Source organism: Hesperophylax consimilis, chromosome 1, assembly GCF_061612785.1.
Source record: "Hesperophylax consimilis isolate HC1 chromosome 1, BYU_Hcon_1.0, whole genome shotgun sequence".
Lineage (NCBI taxonomy): Eukaryota > Metazoa > Arthropoda > Insecta > Trichoptera > Limnephilidae > Hesperophylax > Hesperophylax consimilis.
The window spans coordinates 8395859-8411055 of NC_142836.1; the positions used below are offsets into that span (position 1 = coordinate 8395859).

Sequence of the window (15197 nt, forward strand, 5' to 3'; positions counted from 1 at the left end):
CTACTGCAAATTTACTGACTTGTTTAAGTATTCGTCTTTTCATCTTGGCTTCAAAACCTTAAATCAAAGTTATGTATAGTATTTACATAGGCCTAGTGAAAATTTTATAATTGTTATTACAGTTCCCAAATGAAATTTCAATTTAATATGGAAGACAGTATGATAAAGACGTTATTTAGAAACATTATAACTACAAAATTTCATCAAAATTAACAAACTTTAGGGCTTGTGCGGGAGACCTAAAATCCATATTTTATAAAAAAAAATTGTTTCTCAATTATTTTTATGCCCTAATATTACTGTTTTTTAACTTGGAATAAACACAAAAGTTACGATTTTATTTTTTTAAATTTTAAAAAATTTTGATAGTTTTTAAAAAAAATTAAAACTTTAGGCCTTGTGCGGGAGACTTAACATTTTTTTAAAAATCCAAAACTTTTGTGGTAAGTTGTGGTACCTAGTAGCAACTTTATTTCAACTTGGAATTTGAAAACAAAACAAAAAATTTAAAAATCGATTCACCCTATTGTATATGTGGCTATGGCTTCTGGTTCCACAATGTGTCTTTCCAGGTCTCATTTTCTCCTCTCCAATCCCCCTCAGTTCCCTGAAGGCCCCAGAAGGGAAGAGAGCCTCATATCTCCTCTCCATTCCCCCTTGGTTTCCTAGGGGCCCCACGATAGGAAGAGGACTTCGTCTCTCATCCCCACTCCTCCTTGGTTCCCTAAAGGCTACACGATGAAAGAGGTCTTCGTCTCTCCTCTCCACTACTCCTTAATTCCCTCTCTACTGTAATAAATTAGCAATATTCAATTTCTGTCATTTTTCTCCGAGCATAAACGTTACATGCACACTTACAAGTTCTAAGAAATATCAACGAATAAAAAAACCTCTTTTTAACATTAATATACTATATACATCAATATTACACAAAATTATTACCGTGTTAAATGCTTAAATTGCAAAAAATTATATTAAATAAATACGGTAAATCAGTATACTGTGACGTGAAACTATTACTAAGCGCACGTTAATACTAATAATTACTATGTCTAAATAAAATTGAAATCCGATTTTGAGATCAAAGATCAAACGAAAGCAATCAAATCAAAATCGCCTTCAAATTGTTTGGTAGTCATCGAATTACAATGTAAAACTATCACCCAAAATAATCGATCTATAATTTTTCACATAATTACAACAGTGACGCGTTATTATATCGATTTCTCGTACTGTGAATCAGAATAGATCACTGGGTGTAATTATAGCGATCCATACATTAATGATGTTGATTTGCTTTCACTGCATCTGGTCACAACTAGCAATATAACTGAGTTATGATGTTGTGTAATGTGACAATATACTTATGGCATAAATGTACCATTCGATACGTAGAATTACATAAGCAAATGTAATTTAACATGTTTAAGTGATTCTTTTCTTAAATCATGATAGTATCTGAAAATGCACGGAGTCGGGAAACTAGTGGTTATAGCAGGGAAAATAATATTTCTTTCCCAATTTATTCGAAGAATAAATGTTAATATATTTGCAGTTACTGATCACATTAAGAATCAAACTGAGCTTTCCTTTTGATTTAGATAGCAATTGCAAAAGTTAAGGCATTTTTAAGAGATGGGTACGAGTTATACTAGAAGCCAAATCGAAATAAACGTTTGATCGACACCTATGATAAAAATATCAAACGCGAAAAATCATCATATTTTTAAATAGTGAATTAAAACGGCACGGTTTTTAGTGACTTTGGAGAGCGTGAACCGTATTAAAGTAAGTATTAAGGCGATGCATCAAGTCGTGGAACATTTGGAACACTCCTTACTCATATAGCGATAAGGTTTAAACTCCCTCTTAGCACCATCCTGCAAGAAAGAAACATTGCCAAAAAGTATGTTTAATTTTATTTTGCGAAGTTCGAGGATGAATATTGAAATGTTTTGCCACAATGTACAATAAAACCATATCCACATAGGGGTTCTAAAGTAGAAGATTTTGAACTTTAAAGCATTTTTTATAGGCCAGATATATTTTTATTTGGTCTTTTAAAAAGGAAATTGTATATTATTTCAATCGTCAAAATGTGTTTTACTTGCAGTATTTAATTAAAGCATCTAACATATTTTTGATCGATCAAATTTTCAAACCAAAAACACATGATTTTGCATTCTTCGTAGTGCTTCGCCTTAATCGTAGAAGTTTTGAAAAAGTAATTAATTATGTATATTTATTTTGCCAATGCGAGTTCAAGTCACTGTGTACAACGCTCTAATCACATTAACACGCCCAGTAGAATAGGAGTTATTATTAAGAATATTACTGTATTTCCTCATGTCTGATGGGATTTACTCCAACCAGGAAATACGATAAGAAAAAGCACTCTCAGCTCTCAATAATCAGCAACACTATTGTTTACTTAAGAGAGTAATGTGATTTCCTGGAGCCGACTGCTGATGTCAGATTAGATCAGTGTTACGATCGATTCTTTGCCGGGATGTTATCCGGATTGTACTTATTATTTATTCCAAAATATACGCGTCACATTGCATCACTTTAAAAGACACCGTTATAAATTTACAAACATCGACAAAAGTTTGTAGTTCTTACTTAATAGTTTTTGGGCTTAGATACCTATAAACAGGGTGTCCGGACGCTGGTGAATCATATTTGTGGTCTATTAGTGATACAGCATTCTATTTTTTGATTTTAGCTTTCGTTTTCGAGTAAATCGAGTCTGAAGTTGGATTGTTTTGTGCAAATTACGGGGTTATTGTCTTTTAAAATGCGTCGAAGCGTAGAGCTGACTGCTTTACTAACAGCTTAAGAAAAGTCGAAATTATGAGATCGAAAAAGTTTTTTTGGGATCTCTGTGTAATGGAGATTCACCAGTTTCCTGCCTGTATCGCGTGTTTTAGAACATCCTGTATCGTAATCGTTTAGTTCCCAATATTACTACAACAAAATAATAGGTTAGATTTTGGTTTTCTGTTTTTCACTGTTTTATTTTTATCATGGCTCCCTATTCACCAGGTGCATCCACCACTTCAGCAGGGGGCGAGAGCTTCTACCTGCACAATCCTCAGGAGCTGATCTACAACCGCGTGAAGGACCTGTTCGAGGCCAAGTCGTGCTGCCCCGGCTCCAGGGGCGAGTCCACCACCCTCACGGCCAACTCTTCCAGGAGGTCATCTAGGATACAGGAAAATGGCATCAGCCAGACTAACGGAATGACTGGTGAGTTTAAATTATACCTTTTCTACATTTTTATGGCTTAAAATTTTTTTTTAATTACTCTTTCCAAAAAATATTTTATAGTAACATATTATTATTTTTGATATAAAGCAGATGTCTGTTCCAAAACAGCCCAAAATTTTGAAAAAAAACAGTATGCTCTGTCCCCATGAAAATTATACATCTTTTTCAATAAGTAAGTATCTACCGAGTTTCTCGTTAGCTTAAATAAATTCGGCATAATGAGATTTGGAACTTTTCAATAATTCGTTTGACCGTTAATACAATAAGACAAGACTCCACATTATTCATTTCATCTTAAAATAACTAACTAACCATCAAACCGTTTCCCCGTAGGGGTAGGCAGAGATCGTCACATAGCTCTGTCTCCGCACAAACTTCTTGTTTTATTTACATTTATACACATTCTTCTGTTATTCCGACATTTTAAACCTTTGAATTTTCGGCCTAGTTCTAATATGATTATTTTTTCTTCCAGTAAAAGTCGAAGTACATTCCTCAAGTTCCGGAGCCGGTTCTGATGGAAACCTCTCATCGTCAGACATGTCCGAGCGCTCTGCAGACCACAATCATAACGGCCACAGCAACAACAATAATAACAACAACAGTCACCACAACAACAATAACAACTCGAGCCATCACAACAACAACATCATCTCCAGCCACACCAACGGGACCTGCAATGGCAACTTTAGCTTCGGAAGCGCCAGCATCAAGAACAAGACCAATGGGAACAGCCACGATCATGACTACGAGGATATCTACTTGGCAAGAGAAGAATCTAGGACTCTGTACAACACTCAAAAGATAAGTGTTTCCAGGACCAGTTTGAGGTACATATTTTGAGGAATGAATTTAGTTATCACCTGATAGATTCCATTTAAATGCATATTTACGAAGAATGAGAAACTCATATAAGATAAATGAAGCTTCTGTAATAATAATCATCTTAACATTTGATTGGAATTCAAATAATTTAAATACTGTAGGTGATAGATTTTTCTAGAACGTAGAAGCCACGAATAAAGTTTTTTCTTTTATATATTCAATAATATTATTTTTTATCTATACCAGCACTATTGCGAATCCTGCAAATTAGAGTACCATTGGTAAAGAAGTTTTAGTGTTTTGTCTTATATGTAGTGTTGTTCTAATTTCTATTTTATTTTCTGTTACTCTTACGTTTACTAATATTGTTTCATATTTAGTTTTTTTTTAATTATTTTTTAATATATTCTCACTATTCTTGTAATCACAATTTTACATTTTCGTATTCATAGATCTATTTTTTACCTACTTTATAATGGATTACATCTATACACTGTTAGTATTTCCTATATAATACAGTTATTCTCCTGTGTGAACTGCATCATGTATCGCTTTTATGTAAAAGCCTTTTTAGGCGTAGAAACAAATAAATTACAGTTGATTACAAAAACAGTTGTTTTGCCTTCTGAGGTATCAAATTATGGTAAAGCCAAAAGACGATGTAACAGCGTGATACTAATTTCACAGCAGAACTTGTTTATAAATAAACAGTTTTTTTTTGTAAATTGAATAATAATATTATTGAATATATAAAAGAAACACTTGTAATAAAATTGGTTTTCTTCAAATTAAAGAAAATAATAATAAATATACAGTAATAATATTTTTATGTCAGAAATAATACGAAAATTAGAGGTTCATTGAGTTGAATATAGCTCTGTAAGTAGGTCGTAGAATATGTACCGATTTAAATTTAAATAAATCAATTTCTTTTTTAGGTATTTATTTTCATTTGTAAGCAATCAATTCAACTTTCAGATTCGCTCATTATGTCACGCGGTAAATGTAGTTTGCCAAATGTTCTCTATTTTTTCAACACTCCTCAACTGGTTAGAACTTGAAAATATAAAATAACTTACTTCGAGATAGCCGGTCGACGTAACGAATTCCCGAATTTTAGATTATGAATAAGAATAACAGGTATCATGGTAAGAGTTGCACCCATATTATAAATTTGTTCCAGGGAAACGCACATCAAAGAATCCCACCACAACAAGAAGAACAACGAGGAATACTCGAAGACGAAGCTGAACGGGTATTCGGGCATGAAGATGGTCAAGGCCGAGTCAGTGCGCAAGGACCAGATCTACGTGTCCAAGCAGCGCGAGGGCGGAGGCGGGGGCGGACAGGAGCTAGAGCTGGGCAAGGAGCCGCTGTCGGGAGAGTCGGGGGTGTCGGACGTCGGCAGCTCCTCGGAGGAATGCGGAGCGCTAGCCCCCGGGCCTCCACCACCCCCACCACCCCCTGCGCCACCCCTGCTGCCCGCTGAGAATGAAGAGAGACCAGGTATGTGCATATACTTGTTTATAATAATAACCAAATGGAAATATCCAATCATATTTCTGTGCTCCTGGTATTTTGTTTTTTTCGAAATTTATTAAAACATTTCCAATCGTCAACTAGAGTACTTAACTTGGCACATTATATAGGGTTTTCCAATAAGAGGTGTTATTTTGATATTCAAAGAGCTATCGAGAGATGATTAATGATTTTTTATTGCTGGAATTGGATGATATTGATCTGGACAACGTTTACTTTCAACAAGACGCTACGTGCCACACAAGCAACGAAACCATTGATCTTTTACGGGAAAAGTTTCCGGACCGTGTTTTCTCTCGAAGAGGTGATCACAATTGGCCACCGAGATCTTGTGATTTAACACCTTATGACTTCTTCCTTTGAAGCCACGTGAAAGAAAAGGTCGACGCCAACAGTCCAGCGTCGATTCAAGACCTCAAAGATGGAATTCGTGAGGCTATCGAGGACTTAAGGTAGCCACTTTGCGATTTGGTTATGAAAAATTTCATGAAAAGGATTTGGTCCTGTAGGTGTGGTCGTGGTGGTAATTTGACTGATTTTTTTTTCACTATTAACGCCATACTTTCTTTATTATAATAAAATAAACATTTGATCATTTATATTAAAAAATGGCATTTTTCTTTAAATATCAAAATAACACCCTAGAAAACTCAAACTGTTTACAAATAATCGCTCACCCAGATACGTGCATACTCGCTATTTACAGATCACCTTCATCACACAACATTACACCCTTTCTAATAGCTCTCGACTCTCACATAAAAAAAATTACCCACTTCAAAAACATCATCGTAACTGGTGACATAAACATAAATATACTCCCACAAGGCCATCCCCAGAATATCGAATACCAACTGATGCTCCTGGAACATGGCATAATAAGCGCATCAACACTCCAACCAGAGTTACCAGAGACTCGGAATCATGTTTAGATCACTTAATGATCAAATCCAAAAACAAATTCTGTAGCGTAGTTTTCGAATCCACAATCACAGATCACTACACAACAATGATAGGACTGACCACACAGGCATTGAACCCAACAACTCAAAACAACATCACAAAATTTGAAACTGACTACGTGAACCTAAAACATTGCCTAGAAAACCAAACGTGGGAACACCTTAAAAAAATTAACAACACTGAAGAAGCCTGGAATTACCTTATTACATACCTACAAACGCTCATCACTCAAAACACCACAAAAACATTCAAATCCTTCACGCACCGCAAAATAAGACTCAAAAAATGGATTACCCAAAGCATAATAAATAGCATTAAAAAACGGGACAAACTGCACAAACAAGTCAAACACAACCCAAATGATACTTTTTTGAACTCTTTCTATAAAAGGTACAGAAATACTTGCTCTCTAATTATACGAAAAGCCAAAGAATTATATTACAGAAACAAACTGGTAACTGCTAACTTTGACCCGAAAAGCGTTTGGTCTATTCTGAGGGAAAGTACAAATACACAAAAAAACAAAGATGATGAAATAAAAAAAATACTTATCAACGACGAAGAAGTCGACTTCCACAAAAATCCTACACTTATCCTGAACTACATAAACAGACATTACACAAATATTGGAGCTAGCCTAGCCGAAAATATAAAACAAAAATCGTCTAGTAACGATAATCAAGAAACTCAAAAAATTCCGACTCAGTGCACACACAAAAATAGTGACAGTCTATTCAAATTACATAGAGTAACTCTGGAAGACACCAACAAATTAATACATTCCCTAAAGAATAATACAACATCAGGTCCCGACGGAATAGACTCTAAAACAATAATTACACTAAGCCAACAACTACTTACTCCACTAACATACGTTATTAATCTTAGCCTGAAAGAAGGAATTTTTCCGAGCATCCTAAAAAAAGGTTTGGTTATTCCTATTCATAAATCAGGACCTAAAAATAATGTATACAACTTTCGACCCATTACACTATTAAACACATTGTCAAAAATTCTTGAAAAAGCAATAAAAGAACAGCTGCAACAATATCTGGAAAACATGCAAATACTCTCAGTTAACCAACATGGCTTTAGAAAAATAGGAACACAGAAAACGCAATTGCCACTGTAACCGAGTTTATTACACATAATTTAGATGCAAAAAAAAAAGTTATTTCAATCTATTTAGACTTATCTAAAGCCTTCGATACAATTTCGCACAAAAAACTTTTCAAGAAGCTAAAAAACATTGGCATAAATGGAGTAGAATTTGAATTAATGAAAAGTTTCATGTCTGACAGAACACAACAAGTTAAAATTGATAACAAGACAAGTGAACCACTCTTAATCACATACGGAGTCCCACAGGGGAGTGTCCTTGGTCCATTAATATTCCTCATATACATAAACGAATTATGTGACATTGAAATTGATGGTAAACTCGTGACCTTCGCTGATGATACAGTTCTTCTGTGTCAAGCAGCCACATGGAAAGATTTATTCATAACAGCTGAAAAAAGTTTGTCTATTGTCATAAAATGGCTAAACAGAAATACTCTTACCGTTAACACAATCAAAACAAAATATATCACACACAGTATTACACAAAGAGGTCAACCTCCGTCTAACTTGGACTTGTTTTTGCATGAATGTAAACAAACATCATCCAATTGCCAATGCGAACACATTGAAAGGGTTAAACAAATAAAGTACCTAGGAGTTATTATTGATGCATACTTACAATGGACTGACCACATTACTTTTATTACCAATAAACTAAAACGAGTCTTACACCTAATAAAATCCATTAAAAACATTTTCCCACTAACAATACTCAGATCAATATATTTTGCACTGTGTCAATCCATTGCCACTTATGGAATATTAGCTTGGGGAAGCGCTACAAACACAACAATTGACCCAATTCAAAAAGTTCAAAAGGCAATAATAAAACTCATACTGCAAGTACCATTCTACACAGACTCAACCAAAATCTTCAAAACACTAGACGTCATGTCAATAAGACAACTTTACAACAAAACTGCTCTCCTACACCTCATCCATAATAATCTTCATATTACAAATCAAGCAAAAGCCATAATAAAAACCAGGTCCTCAACAAATAAAACACTGAACATTCCAATAACACACACCACACACGGTCAAAGACACTTTCAATACTACGCAACCAAACTTTTTAACAGTATGCCCATTACTTTGAAACAATTATTGACTACAAACACATCTACAAACTTTCTCAAAAAACATATCATAGCCTGGATAAAAAATCAAGATATTCACTTTATTCAAAAGATTATAATTCCAAACCAAACATAACCAAAATATAACAAGTAAAATTAAATATTATACACGTTCATCAAGAATTATCCACAAATTCATACACTCACATATAAAAGTGTGTTTTCATGTTTCAATATATGTCTGTGAAAAAAAAAAATAATAATAATAACTTTCTACCATAACACATAAATACCTGTCACCCTTAACCACAAACACGTTAACACCTCAGCGCAGGTTCTCCTAGTGAGGTGCTCACGTTACATATAATATCACACACACACACAGTTTTACCTAAATCAACCTATGTTCTTCATTTTTTATACCTTTTTTCTTCATTTTTTATACCTTTTTTCTGTACTTTTTTTTCTCTGTACTGCAATATAAACCACTGTAATAATTTGTAAAACGTGTATTCAAGAATAGACATAAATAAAAAAAAAAAAAAAAAAAAAAAAAACACCTCTTATTGGAAAACCCTGTACAATAAGATCATATCCGAAAAAGGTTTTGTACTTGATACTTTATTTTTTCAAATCTTATAAAAGTACTACATCAAAAAATACTTCATTATAGGAAGGGCCGAAATATATTCTACTCGCAATATTTAATTAAAGCATCAATAATATTTCTACGCGATCAAATTTTCAACCCAAATACCTACACATGTTTTTACCTTATTTTGCGGTAATTCGCATTGCATCGTCCCAAGTCGTATTTTGGGATTCCAGATTGGGAATGATGAATGAGAAAATTGGGAAAGGAAATTTTTTAATTTTTTTGTTCGTTGATTTTACTAGTATATGTGTACTAAACGTAGCTCCATTGCCCTTATCGAGAAAATTTTTGTTTATGAATGGTGGTTTCTCCCTAAATAAAACGAAGAAATTTTGAATTTAACTTAACTGCTTTTGAAAAATCCGGTGCTTTCAATAGAAACATATTGTAATTTTTTTATAATGTTACCAACACCAGCAGAGTTATTGAGCCATTTTCGGAAAGTTGATTAAAATTAAGAATCAGTATAGAAAACTTGCGTAGCCCATATTTTTATTATCTAAAGCTTTTTTTCGTTGCTTGGGAATCGACCCCGTAACCTCATGAAGTTAAATACATGGATTGATTACAATGTAAAGGCAATTTAATATAGTTAATTCTTTATAAATATTATTTATTCTATATCATCGAAGAAGAAGAAAAGTGGGTGTGTCAAGCCTACGCAAGACAGAAGTGAAACTTCTAGTATTCCTCTCTCTCTATTTTCATTTCATCATCTCTATTTTCTCTCTTAGGTTAGTTTGAAAATTAGAGGTTAAATAATTCAACGACGAAGCATGGATTTGCTTTTTCTAATATTTTCTTATAGATGAATGACGTTCGATTAATGTATAGTTCCAAAAATTTTCAATTTATTCACAAGTATACAATATTACATAAATAACAATATTACAATTAAAAATTACAAAGAAATTACAATGACAATTTACCAATCATGTGCCATTTTCATTGTCAATTTCATGAATATCATTTCCTAATGTCGTGATAATTGGGTTATGGTAACTAAAGTGCGAGATATATACATGAGCACTTAAATCCTTAATGAATCGTGCAAAAACTGCATCGATTGTTGTCCCGTGTCGGGAGAGAACGTTCGTGAGCGGCTCCCCCACCTCAACAAGCGCATATGGTGAGAGAGGGACAGTGAACGGTGAGCGGTGGTGGGGGTACCCGCATTTTCGTGTCGATCCTGACTCGGTTTTACTCCGTCCCCGAAAATTCATTACGCGCCTAAAGAAGTTTCACTTCAATAATAAGACCCAACTAAGAATCGAACCCAGGTTGTGAACGTTATCTTTATTTTTCTGTGTCTTGTTCTGTTTATTATTTCATTTGGATTTGTTAGTATCATATTCTTCCTCAATGATATATTACATTGATGGGTATAACCAAATACCCTGTAATATTAATAATACCTCCAACTTCTGACATTTCTTATCCATTCTGATGGCAACACGCCACACTAGCGCCTCCTAGCGGCATGAGTTGTGCGCCTTGGTTTTCTTTCATACATTTTAAAGATTTTTATGTGAAATATCAATCATGCTAAGCATATAGGGAAAATTCCAAACTGACTCGTACTCTTTATATCTCTTCAAGACCCATGTTCACTCCTTCCTCTCTTCAAAAAGACCCTCAACAGCATCCCCAAAGATGACGTAGGCCTGAGGGAAAATCGAAAATAGTATGTAACCTACATACATAAGATGTCACTGCGCTGTTTTTGCTTTTACATACAAAAATATTAAAACGGCTATTAACTCTGTCTTTGATGGTTTAGAAAGATAATAAAATATTTTATAAATAAATGTAACAATTATTTATGTAAGCTTTGATGAGGACTGATTAATATTAGGTATAGGGTATTTATTTCCTTATTGTAATTAATTATTTACTGTTAATTCAATTCAAAAAGTCAAAACAAAGTACTAAATAAATTCAATTTGCTTCCATTGAAAGGAATGTCAATTTTAATATGCTACACTAGCGCCTCTAGCGATCAGAGTTTTTGATATTGCCAATATTTTACTGGAGTTTGACGTATTATTAATATTATAGGGTATTTGGTATAACCTTCAAAAGTTAAAAAAAAAATTGTTCCAATAATAATGGAGTAACTTATTCTATTTAAAAAATGTACAACTTATTATTTGGAAGTCCATGGTTTTATAAAGTTGATAAATCCTTCACAAAATTGCATTTCTGAAAGATTATTAAGCACCTTGAATATCTATGTGTTATTATGTTTGTGCTCTGGTAAAATCAACTGGGACGTATTTTTAGCACATTCTTCAAATACCACTTTTCAGGGTGTTCTTTGAGCGAATCAGATAATTACATATATATCCAATTTGCAGGTTTAATCCAATCGACATTAAAATGACCACCTAAAATTGAATTATTTAACAAAATTTCTAATTGTCCACGGAAGAGTTACGATTCGCTCAGTGCTAATTATCACATAACAAACAAAGAGATTAAAAACTGTATTAATGTCGTATTATCCTACAGTACGTAATGCGAGCAAATGCCGGGTTCATTATCAATTAATTAGATAAATTTATTATACAACTAATTAAACCGTGTCTTACGGAAGATCACTTTCACCTCGCCGAGTTATTTCCCTTTGTTCGGAAGATCTAATGAATTGCTTGAGATTTTTGCTAGAAAACAAAAGGTATTTGCTCTGAACCCAGAGACAAGGTGAATGTAAAATGTTTCTAAGCGGAATTAGTGCTTACCCCCTTTACAATACATTTAACTTAGACAAACAACAGAGTTGCAAACGCGAATTTAAAAAGGGGTCAACTGGGGGTTGAATGATTTCATTTTCATGCCATGGAAAATAGTTAAGACCTGAATTAATTTTATTATATAAATATGATTTGAGACTTTCACGGCCAAAAGTATTTTTGTTATTTATTTTTGGGATGTTATGCCGTGTTGCGCTATCTCCTTCTTTAGCCAACGTTTCGGACAGCATTGCAGTGTACATCATCAGGGCAGATGTGTTATTTGAGGTTGTGTTAAAATGTGAGCTTAAGTATGAGGTTGTGATGTGAGCTGGCAACACGGTATCACAACCTCATACTTAAGCTCACATTTTAACACAACCTCAAATAACACATCTGCCCTGATGATGGACACTGCAATGCTGTCCGAAACGTTGGCTAAAGAAGGAGTTAGCGCAACACGGCATAACATCCCAAAAATAATTTTATTATATTTTTTAAGTTATTTGTTCTGTCATTTGCCTGGGTTCACTTCATCTTTTAAGGAGAGGTAAGCGTGAATTGAAGTCTTAAAATATTAATAAGGAAGAAAAAACGACAGGTTTTTAAGCGCAAATTAAAGTTGTCGGCAACTTTTTTCAAATGGGTAACTCTTTATTTTTGATTTCAATCATTGATAAATGTATCTGTAAGTTGAGAATAAAAAATCTTTATCTGACAGTCCTCTCTTAAAACCGCTTTCGCAATAAATCAATTGAGATTCAAGACAAAAGTGAGTAGCTCCCTGAGATGAAATCTACTTGCGGGTAATTTAATATGTATATGTTTCCGTTACGGACCGCTTATTCACGAAAAGTTTATCAATTCGAAGTGAACAACCGGATTGCGTTTATTGCCCATAACATGGCCACATTTTTACCAAACTAAAGAAAGTATTTTGAATGTTAATTGCCTGACCTGAAAGTAATTAGAACTGTCCGATCAAATCGCGGATTTGCAAGTGTAATTCTATCAAAGTCATTTATGGCCAATTAAACATACTTCTGCAATGCAGTAGAAAATAACACGTCTAGCACACACACTGTGAGGTATTTTAAAGTAGGACCAATGACCTTGCTGTGAGGATATTATTATAACGTTCATTTTTTTTAGGAAAACACTGACTATTCCTTGAAATGACCTGAATAAATTTCCACTTTGCCAGTGACCATAAGTTTCTCCAGGATGAAGTTGTCAGTTTGACGAGCAACCAAAGTGTTTTAAAATACGCTCTAGTCTAGACACGCTGTATGGTCTGTAGCCTGTTGTGTTGTGTGCCCTAGCTCTTCCAGAATGTATATATTAGTGTGCATGGCGTCCATCAAATCCTGAGCATTTTTCTCCAGCACCACACTTCGAGGGAGTCAATTCAATTCCTTTCGCTTGCTCTAAATATTCATGTTTCAATCAGCGTCACATTAGTCTGTGAGAGAATTTGTTCTTGCAGAGGTTTTACCCTGTCGATCATCGTTAGTTTTGTTTTGGCTTTGTTGTTGCAAATGCCTCGATTACGACGTTTTTCCTTTATTTTAACAAAGTAGGTACAGCAATTGGTTTTTTAATTAGGTTTATTTACTTAGGCATTAGATTATTATTATTCTGCAAATTTTAGCACTTTGCAATCTTCTATATCAAATTTTAAAAGAAAAGTATACATAAGGAAACAAAATGACTATATAGATACTGTAAGATTTTCATAACAGATAAGATCGGTTCATAACATCTTAAATATTAATATTACGAGGAAAGAAGTACTCAATATCGATCTATTTTTCACTTATGCTATCTTCAATCATTTACGGCATTATAGGATGGGCATTTATTAAAACTTTACAAATAACTCAAAATCACATTATTAAAGGTACATAATAAAAAGAGAACAATTCCGACTGACTTATTATACAAAGAAACTAAAATGTCTAATATTCGCAAATTATTTATCCTGCAAATCAAAGAAATATGCATTTAAAATCAAAAATAATTTTGAAATAAAAATTAAAATAGAATTAGCATAAGGATCGAGAGTGTTCTTTGCATCCTCCAAATCAATATCAAATTAAAGCAAACGCATAGCAGTTTTATTGGTCCGCGTATATTATATCTTCCATCAAAACAAATACAAATGGCTAATAAAATATCAAACTATGTAAAAGATTTTAAATTACGGCTGAATAATTTAGATCTTGAAACACTGTTCATATAAATTCCTAGTATTTTATTTTAAGTATTTTTATTCTTATTTTATATAGTACCACTCACATGCAGTGCCTCTGTGGGTTTCCTTAACTTACCCGTTTTAAACATTTACACGCATGTAATGTATTATGCTGAAAATGTTTATTTAACTTACGTGTAAAAAATATGGAGAAAAAATAATTTTAAAAAAATCTTTCTCGTGATATATATTTGTGATGGCTGCGTTAGAGATTTATTTTTAATGTTATTAATCACCTACGGTGTTTCATTTATAATCAAAATTTAATTTTAACTTATTGTCTAATAAAAACCAGTGTTATCGATGTAAGATACACAATATATTGTTTATTAACTCTTCATCCAACCCTCTTCCCTCATCTACAACAACTTCTTCTTGTTCAACTAAATTCACATATAAAAACGTTATCTCTAAACCGGCTCCTGGATACGATCAGCAAAATTACAACTCACTGCTCTTAAATCCCAATGATACACAATATATTGTGTATCTTACATCGATAACACTGGTTTAAAATATTTTTAGATTTAGATTTTAGATTGAGATTTTATATATATATTTATATTACTCGTATATCGATGAATCGAATAGTATATATATTTTAATACTGTGGTATAGGATTATTGAAAGATCGCTAATACTTTAAAAGGTCATCCGAAGGCATTTTAAGACCAAGCTCGCAAAAAAACAGAATATGGCATTGCCGAAGCGTTGAATTAATCACAGTTTTTTGTCACCCGAGCACTTTTTCTATGAAT

The 15197-nt window shown here is 33.4% G+C and overlaps 1 protein-coding gene across 4 annotated transcripts in view; it reads left to right on the forward strand.

The window, feature by feature from the left end:
• Positions 1-15197, forward strand: part of f (espin protein forked) — a 234985-nt gene that overhangs the window by 174414 nt on the left and 45374 nt on the right. For all 4 annotated transcript variants that reach the window (XM_089643898.1, XM_089643953.1, XM_089644005.1 and 1 more), the window contains exons 7-9: positions 3046-3249; positions 3746-4100; positions 5279-5601. In XM_089643898.1, the coding sequence (XP_089500024.1) occupies positions 3046-3249; positions 3746-4100; positions 5279-5601 (882 nt within the window). The remainder of the gene's footprint in view (positions 1-3045; positions 3250-3745; positions 4101-5278; positions 5602-15197) is intronic.